The sequence below is a fragment of the Dreissena polymorpha genome, chromosome 1 (assembly GCF_020536995.1).
Source record: "Dreissena polymorpha isolate Duluth1 chromosome 1, UMN_Dpol_1.0, whole genome shotgun sequence".
NCBI lineage: Eukaryota > Metazoa > Mollusca > Bivalvia > Myida > Dreissenidae > Dreissena > Dreissena polymorpha.
This window is the reverse complement of record NC_068355.1, coordinates 60,835,509-60,848,348: the sequence shown is the minus strand read 5'-3', so window position 1 is coordinate 60,848,348 and position 12,840 is coordinate 60,835,509. Positions and strand designations below refer to the sequence as shown.

At 34.9% G+C, this 12,840-nt stretch overlaps 1 protein-coding gene across 2 annotated transcripts in view; it reads right to left on the bottom strand.

Moving 5' to 3' along the window:
• Positions 1–1,058: 1,058 nt before the first annotated feature.
• Positions 1,059–12,840, bottom strand: part of LOC127831312 (lactadherin-like) — a 68,227-nt gene continuing 56,445 nt past the window's right edge. For both annotated transcript variants that reach the window (XM_052356284.1, XM_052356292.1), the window contains 3 exons: positions 7,515–7,562; positions 5,555–5,800; positions 1,059–5,222 (listed from right to left, as the gene is read on the bottom strand). In XM_052356284.1, the coding sequence (XP_052212244.1) occupies positions 4,942–5,222; positions 5,555–5,800; positions 7,515–7,562 (575 nt within the window). In that variant the 3' untranslated portion in view covers positions 1,059–4,941. The remainder of the gene's footprint in view (positions 5,223–5,554; positions 5,801–7,514; positions 7,563–12,840) is intronic.

Sequence of the window (12,840 nt, the reverse complement as noted above, 5' to 3'; positions counted from 1 at the left end):
TCTTCTTTAATGCCAATAAGTTTGACTTAAACTGCGTCATAATACATTCATGTATAACTAGCTTTAAGTATAACAAAATTGAAAGGAACAAACGTTACCACGAGTACAGGCAACACCTTAAAAGTTCTGATTATGGCAAGCCATTCTTCCACAACAGTAATTAGCAAGACAGATACATGACACTTTTAATGCGCATCGCGGTAAAATTGTTTCATTAATGAACATGAACAATGATGAATTATGACCTTGTTGAAAACGCAGTTAAATTTCAGTATTTGTTGTTTTTGTACAAAATAAGTTTGTGTTGATATTTAATTGACGAATGGATGAGAGTTTCGAGTCCGTTTCATCTTAACTGGGCATACACAAAAGTTTAAACGTAACGCTATTTAAATTGGGTATTCGATGTTTTTAAATAAAATGTAAATTCGATTTGAAACCCTTCAAATGCATTGAGACATTATTCATACATTGCGGTCAATGTTAAAGTCGCAAATACCAGCTGCATTATAGTTTAAACCATTTTTTTTCAGCTCGATTGCATCAGATGTCTTCTCGCTTTCTTGGGCACATAATATCCCGTGTCCTGAGATATCAGAACTAAGTGTATTGGGATAAGATTTGAGAACGTTCCAATTGTGGATCGAAAACTGCACATCTTGATTGCTCTGCAACTGCACATCTTGATTGCTCTGCAAGTACTGTATTTACTAAGCTTCTGCGACCAATCAGTAAACGGGTACCTTCTTGTATCGGTAATCTAGTACCTTCTTGTATCTATAATCTAGTACCTTCTTGTATCTATAATATAGTACCTTCTTGTATCTATAATCTAGTACCTTCTTGTATCTATAATCTAGTACCTTCTTGTATCTATAATCTCAGTACGACATCACCAATAAACGTCTATCGGAATTTTCTTCCGTGGTATATCGATACACCATTTTGTGTGTGTTATGCATGACTAGTTAGCAGACCGGATACATTCTACAAATCACTAAAGAAAAGACACCATGTCATACCAGCTTTCGACAAATGACAACAAACACCAGTTAATATACGTATAACAAAGTTTTATAATTTAATGTTTACAAAAATATAACAATATTCTATATAATATGTTATACCAATGAACCAAATTAGCATACATGTCTAAAAGCCAAATGTCACAAATTGGTTTGATTTTGCAATTGTTTTTGTTTCCTGCAGTTTCAACTGAACGACATTCAACCATGATGGTTACGTTTTCTTGTTTGAGTTAAAATGTATAGCACTGATATGTGTTATTTAACGTTTATTATAGTTTCTAAGAGCTGCATTTGAAAAAATATCGATATGCTCTTAATCTAGCTGCTCTTACCCAATACAATAAACCGGCCGCCATAATTACTCGTACTATTGCTTTCCAAAATGAAACAAAACAAAAAGAGGTATTAACTAACAAAACTTCACTTTCTAAAATAATAAAAAATGACAACATCCACATACACATTATATAAATATATTTATAACCAACATTTTCAAATAAAATACTGACATACAATTTCGAAACTAAACAGTTGATATTCAATTTCTTTACGGCTTACATACATGTTTAGAATGTGTGTAACGCAATTCTGGTTTAACAATATATATCTAACAGTAAAACAATTAAAACTGGTACTTTGTAACCACAAAATAAGTAAAAATTACAAATCTGTATTCGTCATTTAAAGAACGGTATGCGCATGCGCATTAGACTTGTTTACAAAAAAATGGATCATAAAAGCGTTGTTTTTTTCATGCAGAATATACAACACAGATGTGTGATTCTAATTGAATAAGTTTGCAATACAAACTTGCAAGTTTTTTTTTTCTTGCTTTATTTCATTTAACATATAAAACAAATACTTCATTGAAGTATATTATCTGTTCGCTAAAACGCTCAAATAAAACACTCATTTTCATTTTGGTACACAAATGTAAAACAGTTAAGTAAAATGGTATTTTTGATAAGAGTTACATCTCAGGCACAGAATAGACAGAACAAAGAGTTACCAAAAAGGCATTGTCGGACATGGAACATAAAATGTCGGACAATAAGGAGATGATGTCGGACATCTGTATCGATGCTACGGACAACGAAGATAAAGATAAGCAATCTTGAAGCAAAGTGCATTCGGGTCTATATTATGAACAGTATAATCGGTAATAAACATTAAAAAACGAGATACCTTTGATTTATTAATATTTTAGTCAAAGTAAGACAATGCATTTGTAAAGAACAGTTTCTTGACCGTACATTATCATGGAGGTCACGTGACTTTAGTTTAAGAATACACAGAGAACAGTCTCAAGTACTTGTCATGGATGCCATTATTTACACACAAAAATGAGCCTCGTTTTGGGAAAACGGGTCTAAATGCATGTTAGTACAATTTCGTCCAAAGATTAACCTGTGCATGCAGCACATGATTATAGGGGACGACAGTTTCAGCTTTGACTGGATTTTGATAAGAAGAGACTTCCTTTCGACGAAAAATACAAAACATGCGGAAAGTGTCAGCTATAAATCTTGGACGACACTTTACGACAATGCATGAAGACCCGTTTTCGCAGGGCGAGACTCATATGCAATGACTACAAATGACCGGCTACTAACGAAATGAACCGTTACTGAGATCCGATCTTCTTGATATAGGTGAAGAATGCCTTAGAATAAATCTACTTTTCGGTGCGTTGTATATAGAAATTAACCTTTTAGTACATTAAATAAATAATATAAAGGTTGTTTTCAACAGGTTATCTTCCCATTGGAATTTCAGTGTTACCATCGAAAAAATCTTCTTTTTAAGTCCAATTTTATTCATATCTACAATTTTATCACAACCCGTATCTGAATTCAGTATTAAACGAATATGAAAAATAAGCTGTTAAAGACGATATTTATCACACTCAAAGAATTCCTCGTTCAATGCAATTCGTTGATTACCTAGTACCGGAAAGGTTTGTCTGACCAAGGTAATAAGTCTGGGCTAAATAATAAGAATCAGATATGTTGCCTTGTAATTAGTGACTAAAAAACGCACACAAAATATTTCCAAGGCAAGAAAATGAGGTTCGCTATCAAAAAATTAACAACCATGTGTACTGAAATACGTGCGTATTCCATGGTCATTAATGAGAGCTGAATTTGTATTTAAAAATGTAAATAATAAGAATCAGATATGTTGCCTTGTAATTAGTGACTAAAAAACGCACGCAAAATATTTCCAAGGCAAGAAAATGAGGTTCGCTATCAAAAAATTAACAACCATGTGTACTGAAATACGTGCGTATTCCATGGTCATTAATTAGAGCTGAATTTGTATTTAAAAATGTAAGGTTCGGAAGACATTCGTATTAAATAGACAGAGATAAATTATATAAGAAAACCTACTATGTTTGGACTAGCAGAGTTTACTGTGAGAACACGATATATAATAGTGATAATTTTGATTCATTTAATTCCTGAAGTATTGAATGATAAGGAAAAACCCAACTGAAACACGTCAGCAGACATTACAGTTATAGTAAAGAAGCAGATTTGTGTTACTTTGTTCGATGTTTGGGTATTAAATAACACGCTACAGTTGCACATAATAAAACAAACATGAAATACAAAACTATGCGCCATTTCATTTTACAACAGTACGTTTGCTTAATTATATATTTTGTGAATTTGTTTTCCATGTCAAAAGTTAAAGAAAAACAAAAAATCATTTAAAATATTTTTGAAAATTGAAAATGTTAAGAACATGCTCGAATACACAAATGAATTCGCAAATGGCACTGTTCTAAAATGTATGACACAATAACTTTGAACAACAGTATACACCATCGACGCATATCTACGCACGCGTAGATGGATTAGAATCTAAAATCGAAAAGATAATCTCCACAATAGGCTTATAAGTAGCCAGTCTCGTACATGTATGTACACAGTTCTACTACTCTCCACCTCAGCACGGGTACAGTGACCTGTGCAACACGTTATATGCCCTTGAAGCGTTGTCAACCAGCAACGCAATGTACGTCAAATGTTAAAGGTCATAGCCCCACCTCCATCTTTAGCTTAACGATGTCGTAGTCCGTATATGATCACTAGTACAAGCTCCGTGAATTTATTTGACCCACATTCCTTTGTTTACTTATTGCGCGTGGTAAGGTCTTTTAAATTGTGATTTTCGAGAGATTCCGAGAGAACAAGCACTTCCTCGAAATTCACAGTACGCTTAATGTCAGCGAAGTCCGCCACGGTACGCTCATGTCTTTAAGTCACTTCCTGCCTAACACGCCACTCACTAAAAGTTTCACGTAATATCTATTTTTGGCACAAGCATACAACGTCCCGCCACAAAAACAAATGTGACCCGAATCAAAAGGAATCCGTTGGGCAGTTTTCGTATCCGTTATAATATCTGATATTTTAAATAAAAATAATTATAACTGTGTTCTATTATACAAGGTATCTGGCCATCAATTTAAAGTCTTGTATGTACAAAAACACGGTTCAGATTTTCTGTCTGACTAAAAAGTCGTTTCTATGAACACATGCAATACTATTTTGGATATACTTTGATTATTGTGTCATAAAACGAATGGATGTATAACTATGTGATTTGTTTATGTTATAACGCGGCCAAATTACCCTGATACATTAAATAGTTACGATTGTACCAATTCCTTCAACTTTTAACAAGGTTTTTAATTGATCGAATTCGTTGTTCTACTTTTAAATAATTTTGAAAAGAAAAAGATTTTCAAATCCTTAGTACATTTCAAATTACTTTTCCTAATCAACGAACAATATTAGCGGTTAAATAAAAGGATCACAGTTAAATTATATACGTTTAACCCCGAACTTAACATTATGTACATTACTTTCTCTATAAAGTCAGAAACAGTCAGTTGTTTACGCAGTTATTCGTAAACTTGCACTTCGCAAAGTACCGCACTAAAAATTCGGTTGAAGCTATTTTCCACGTTCCACGCCTCGATTAACACTTTCCTGCCGACCAACGGTCGCATGCACTGAAAATGAAGTACTGGCCGGAAGAGGGCGTCGTTCATGCGCGAAGTGTATGCGCACAACTGGGAGGTGGAGTTGGGGTCGGTGGGCTGGTCTTTCCCGCCACTGTCGTCCACATAGACAAGAAGCTTGTCGAGGTTGTTCATGTAGTCTCTGTAGGCGCTTGCACCTTCTGAAAACCGGAAGTGGAATGGCGTAAAAATAACTGCAGACAAGTTAATAAGTTTATGCCAACACTTAATATCATGTTTAAACAATAACACGAAAACTGTTTTAATAGGAAAGAAGTGTTTGCTAGATTGTATTTACAGAAGCTGAGCAACGTTTGCCCATTTCAGAAACATACAATAAAGAACAACTGGTACACAAAGTTTAAACAGCTTTTGTAAGACTAAAATTCGAGTGCGAAGCTGTGCATTTTACACCAAAAAATATATATATTAACAAAATTCTTGAAATAACGTGTAAGGATGGGAATAAGAAAATTGTCAAGTGCACACTTACCTTGACCCTCGCCTTGCCACGTGTAGATGAGAACCCCTGACACCTTTTGCTTCCGGCCCATGTCGATGGTGAACACGTCGCCATACAGGTTGTCAAGGATGGTGCAGAAACCCAAACGCTGCTCCAGACGACCGTCTACCGCTTGCTCCGCGCGGTCCTGTGTAACGTGTGGTTGCGAGATATGACGTTTGTTGTGTCGCGAGCTCGTGCTGATAAGCGCCCGCTTCTTAAACGCAAGGTTTTCGACTGAAATTTTGAATTGAGGTCAGTCTTTCACTACGTAAACCATGTTGCGTCTGAATTATATATTGCTCTTAACCCATTTATGCCTTGTGGACTCTCCTATCCTTCTAAATTGGATCAATTTATTTTCAAAATTAGGGATGTCTAGTATATTTAGACTATTTCTTACAGAAATTCCTTTCAGCAAACAGCGAAGACCCAGATGAGACGCCGCATTATGCGGCGTCTCATCTGGGTCTACGCTGTATGCCTATGCCTTTTTTCTAGACGCTAGGCATAAATGGGTTAATCAATAAACCGTGCAGTTTTGGTTTGAAGCATACCGTACCATTCAGTTTGTATAGAATCTACCGGTTATCACAGAACGTGTCCTTAATTCGCATGGTTGTATATCCTAAAGATATGATGACTTTACAAAGTAATATAACCTGTCATAACAGACCATAGTCAAATCAGGAATAATTCCGTATGCTTCATAATTTGGTGAAAATAATGCGTCAAGTTTATAGAATTAACAATACAATTCACTGTCGTGCCTAAAATACCTCCGGATGGCATTTGAAGTTCAGCTATAATTACTAGTTACCAAACAATTCAAGCTTAATCCTTATAACGTTTTATTTCCATTCTTCATGTTATGGTCAAGATATGCCCTTGAAAACATTTCGGAATGAACCTTTACTTGGGCTATAACTGTTAAAAAAAATAACAGCAGGGACTTTTTACTTCCCCTCATTTAGACCTACCTATCTAAACATTTCGAAGATGATACCTCTCATTATTTTCACAAAAAGCCAATACATATACCAGAGGGGGTAATCACGTGACAAACAAGATGGCGACGTCCATGCCGAGGCAGGTATTTTTCGTCGTTTTAAACCCTGTATTACTTGTATTATTTTATTATTGTTATTTTTTATTCCGCTCACTTTCCAGCCATATGAGGAAGAAAGTTACTGGCTTTTATTTCACAGTAATATTTGCTCTATATCTCGACTTTACTCGGTGCGAAATTTCTTAGCGGGATGACCTATTTAGGGCTCCAGTAAGAAAATTTGAGGGGAGTCAAGTCGAGATATAAAGCGAATTTAAATACGAAATAAACGATAATCACCTTTTAACTGATATGGCTGGAAAGCGAGCGTCAGTTAAAAAATAAACAGAAGTAATACAGGGTATAAAACGGCGAAAAATAACCGTCTCGGTATGGTCGTCGCCATCTTGGCTATCACGTGATTACTCTCTCTGTATACAAGTATGGAATAAATATTTAAAGAAATAGTCATGGGTCTTGTGAACTTCCCATCCGGTCGATGATATATACATCTACACTACCTATCTACGAGGTTTCAGGTTATTACTACGTTTAGGTTTTAAGATATTTAACTTTAAATATTAAAAAAAATGGGCATGTTGTTATAACATGCCTGAGTTGATAAAGGGGATTTAGTTTTATAACTGTTAAACGACAGTTTAAACACTCGCATATGCACAACTTCACATCTCGAGTATCAATGTCTGCAAGTTCGAATTTTGTACGTAAACATTTAGGAAACAGCGTCCGGCAACGTTTATAAACGAATAAATAATAATATCGATAGACAGACGGACGGACGTGTTCCCATGGCGGTTAGCGTATGACCCCTGTTCTACGTAGAGTCGGGGATCGAAAGTATTTTTTTTATTTAAAAAAATATATTACTACAACTTTGCTTACCACATGGTGATTCTTCGTTGACTCTCATAAAACCGGACGGACATTCACCTGTAGATAGAGAACATTTTGATACATCTATACAGTTATGCCATTATCTCTGCTGTCACGTAAGTACATGTATTTACTGACACAAACATAACCATGTTCGTCAGTAACAGTTTTAAAGCATGAATAACCTTATACATCATCCAATTAGTCGTTCAATTTTATTTAAAAAGACACACAAGAATCATAAGAAGGAGAGTTGGGCATGTCACCATCAAATAGTCTTGACCAGTATTGCAGGATACTAGCAGATGGCGTCAGGTGTTTCTCCCCTTATTATGTTTTTGAGTTCATTCATACAAGTGAGGTAAGGACAGGGGCCAGACCTTTTACCGCCCGCTTAGGTTCACGTGGATTTAAATAAAGTGTTACAATATGATGGTAAGCATTTGTTATACAAAAGAGACAATGCTATGACTTGTCTGCGTTTCGTCCTTACCACGACTACATATACATATGTTCATGAGTTATTGAAATCAATACCTGATCAATAATTTAGTAACTTACAACACACGACAGAAAAAAGATGAAACTCAAGGGTCATTAACATTTTGGCAATTCGTAAATGCCCTCAAAAAGACACTTGAGAGCTAACAATGGGCTATATTATGTTGCTTCTGTGGGGTTTGCAGGTGATAACATTTGTAACAGATCAATACACCATTTCATGACTTTCTGATATGACTAAATGCTATAAATATGTGTTCGTCGATATAAATATAGTTTGCAGGCTTTACTCTCGTGTTATTATTGTAATTTTTGTTTACACTTTAAAATGAAACCAATGGTGTTTCAAAATACAACTCTATATATACGACTTACACTGTGAATAGAGAAAATTACTCATATTGAATGCGGTATCACCATATTTAATATGTTTAACGTTATGACTGTGTATGGTCTTAGGCCCGTTTTCACTATCGAATCTTACAGCATGTGTCTTATATGAGGATTATCTCAAAACTGATTTGTTCTCATAGTATATTACAGTTCAATATGTCACAAAACGTATACCTCTAACCACTCAATTCTTCATTAAGAACAATGTTTTATAAATATTAAATCAATTGGCGAATACGAGCCTCATATTGTATAAAAATAGTGGCAGTTGGATTAAATAAAGACTAGATATATGAATCGTTTGCAATCTTAACTCTCAGTATGTGTGGTGTAATATCTTGTATTGTCGCGAATAAACCGATTGTAGTTTAGAATAAAAATCTACTAGATACATCGTACATAAGCTACGTATAGGAATACAACTGCAAATAAAGAAAACATTACCACTGGCAAACAGGAAGTTTGACCATTTGATCAGGTGAATTTATATCGGCTGTCAACAAGTAAATTTCATATAGAAATCCGCAACATAATTTATCTTAAACTTATGAACGAGTACTTAATATGTACATCAATGAAATAAGTCATACATATAAGGCTGAAGAATTTAAGGATTTTCCAAATATGTCCAGATATAGACAGATTGTAACCATATCTACAAAATAATCAATGACGATATAAACACCGAGTGTTACATATTTTATGATAATCTTGCATAATTCAGTTGGTTTACATCCATTTGTTAAATAATTTCGTTCCGCCTGAACGCTATAATGACACTATACCCACAAAATATTTGTCAAAAAGTAATAAATTACCATTCCTCTTTTTGCCAACAAAGATATTGATGACATTTTAATTCTATTTTACAGCGTAGGACAGACATGTATGGAAACATCAACATGACGTAGCAATTTTTAAAAAGGCCTGCGAAAAAAATTCTTTTCGACACAATGTTAGAATGTTAGTCGTGTTATACCACGATGTCTAATCTTTCAATGATAAAATATTACTACCAATGCTTTTTTGTTATGTTAAAGTTAATAACGCATAATATCGTATCTTATTTTGACTAAGGCACGAAAACAAAACACCCAATTCATTTTGTTGGCGATGAAAAATAATGGTCAGCGATTTGAGTGTGTGCACCAACCTATATCCCAATAAGGACTAAATACATCGTTTTATGTTTCTAGTATACGTAATTATATGTGTATGCGAAATCTTAGACATAATGCATTAAGAGCATCAAAGGGGCCTTTTAACAGATTTTAGCATGTATTGAAGTTTGTCATTAAGTGCGTATATTGATAAATGTAAACATTTCATCTCAAAACTTCCAGTAAAAAAAGCAAGAATGATATTAAATAAAGAAAGAATAAATAAACCTCAACTGGGCTCGAACCACTGACCCCTGCAGTAAAAGTCTATCGCTTAGACCACTCGGCCATCCGTGCTCATGCAATGGGTGATGTATTTTATACTTTATATAAGCAATCATCGCAGTATTACAAAATATAACGACAACAACAGACCTCTCCTAATTATTCCATCGTTTTTTTATAATTTTCAGGTTTTCAAATCGTCAAAAGATGCATTTAATGAACATTTTAGAGCATGGTAAATGTTCAGTATTATTATACCCTCACAAATATCATAACTACAACGAAAATATGCGAATCTAATTTTTTGTTTTAATTTTGTCAATTTTCCAAAGCGTGAAAAGGCCCCTTCAAAACCCACACGAAACCCCATCTTGTAAGAGTTGTACGAGACTAGCATTGTTTGCCTTTGAATGTTTGGAACTTCTTAAACATGAGTATCAAATGCATTTACAACTAGAGCTTTGTCACAGACGTGACGTATACCCCCACGTGCCGCATTGACACAGACTATTTTGCATGCTGTCTTCACAAAACAAGAGAATATAATTTATGGCAATTTTTAAGAACTATTATGCCATTATCATTTATAGCCAGTTTGCCCTTTGAACTCTTGAATTCTTCCACATGACACGCCGTCCAATGACTGTGAACAAAATTAATGTACAGAGTCATTTTAAAATCTCACAATGAATGACACAGTTATGGTCCAGACAAGATCATTAATTGCCATTTTTGACCTTTGAACTTAAAGTGTGACCTTGACCTTGGAGATATCGACGTAATTCTTTCGCGCGACACACCGTCCAATGATGGTGAACAAATGTGTCAAACGATGTTAAAATCTCACAATAAACGACATAGTTATGGCCCGGACAAGCTCATTTATGGCCATTTTTGACCTTTGAACTCAAAGTTTGACCTTTACCTTGGAGATATCGACGTAATTCTTTGCGCGACACACCGTCTAATGATGGTGAACAAATGTGCCAAATGATTTTAAAATCTCACAATGAACAACATAGTTATGGCCTGGACAAGCTCATTTATGGCCATTTTTGACATTTGAACTCAAAGTGTGACCTTGACCTTGGAGATATCGACGTAATTCTTTCGCGCGACACACCGTTCAATGATGGTGATCAAATCTGCCAAATGATTTTAAATTCTCACTATGGACAACATAGTTATGGCCCGGAAAAGCTCATTTAAGGCCATTTTTTACCTTTGAACTTTAAGTGTGACCTTGACCTTAAAGATATCTACGTAATTCTTTCGGGCAACACAACGTCCAATGATGGTGAAAACATGTGCCAAATGATTTTAAAATCTTACAATGAATGACATAGTTATGGCCCGGACAAGCTAATTTATGATCTTTGAACTCAAAGTGTGACCTTGACCTTGAAGATATCGACGTAATTCTTTCGCGCGAAACACCGTCCAATGATGGTAAACAAATTTGCCAAATGATTTTAAAATCTCACCATAAATGACAAAGTTATGGCCCGGACAAGCATTTGACCTTTAAACTCCAAGTGTGACCTTGACTTTGGAGATATCAACGTTCTTTTTTCACACGACACACCGTCCCATGATGGAGAACAAATGTACCAAGTCATTTTAAAATCTAACGATAAATGACATAGTTATGGTCCGGACAAACTTTCGGTTTAAAACACACTAAGTGACCCCGTGACCTAGTTTTTGACATGGCATGACCCATATTCAAACTTGACCTAGACATTATCTAGATACAACTTGTGACCAAGTTTGGTGAAGATCGGATGAAATTTCGGGACAGACCGACAGACCGACGGACCGACCGACAGACCGACAAAGTGACTCCTATATAACCAAAACACGGTATAGTGCCCACATATTGTAAGTTATTATGAAGTTCTAATTTGCATGCATATGATGCACTTAACACGGGTAGAAAATGATGAAATATCAAGTCACACAACCATCCAGTTTAAAAACTTTACATAGAGCCTCCGTGTTACAACATGCGTGAATATGTAATTTATAAAAAAACGTATTCAACGAAAGGCAGACACTATTTGAATTAATATTATAGTAGAAATGAATTATATGTTCTCTTTAAACATGGCACATGTTTATTTATAAACTATACAACGTTTTAGTACAATTTACGGAGTTTTATATGGTTGCCAATTTCAAACACCTGTGAGCAGATTAATTTACACTTAAACCACGTTATCTGGAAAGTTTTTGCAATCAATTAGGCCATAAATTCGAATAATATTGTGCATTGTATTAAGCACAATGCTCTAATAAATGATCATATTCATGTCTTAAAAACTGGCCATATTTCACAAGGGCGTGAAATAGTGTGTCAATGTTCGACGTTTAAAATTCAAAACTGTGGCGAGACCTGTCAATGGAAGCAGCAATAAACGAACATGTTTGGACATAAATCAGCGAAAGAGGTCCCGACTTAAGCCAATATAATGGTTTCCAAGGTAGTTTTTGTGCCCAAATTTTGCTTTCAATAACGTATCGCCACAGGTTTCCCAACTACCCAACTAAGTGTCGCCTTATTACTTCTAATACTGTATTTTTGAAAATACATCGATATTCATTTATTCATTTCCAAAATACAGTATCAGCGATGTTTAAACAAGAATCTGGTAAAAATAATCGCAGCATTTATATTTGTATTTTATTACATTGAAGAGTGATTTTTCATTATACGTTTTGACAAACTTTATACAGTATGTAACTAGAGCTTTGTCACAGACGTGACGTATACCCCACGTGCCGCATTGACACAGACTATTTTGCATGCTATCTTCACAAAACAAGAGAATCAAATTTATGGTGATTTTTAAGAATTATAATGCCATTATCATTTATGGCCATTTCGACCTTTGAACTCTTGAATTCTTTTGCATGACATGCCGTACAAATTTATGGCCATTGTTTTACTTTTGAACTCCAAGTATGACCTTGGAGTTATCGACAAAATTCTTTCGCATGACACATCGTCCAATGATTGTGAACAAATGTACCAGGTATTTTTTTTAATCTCACAA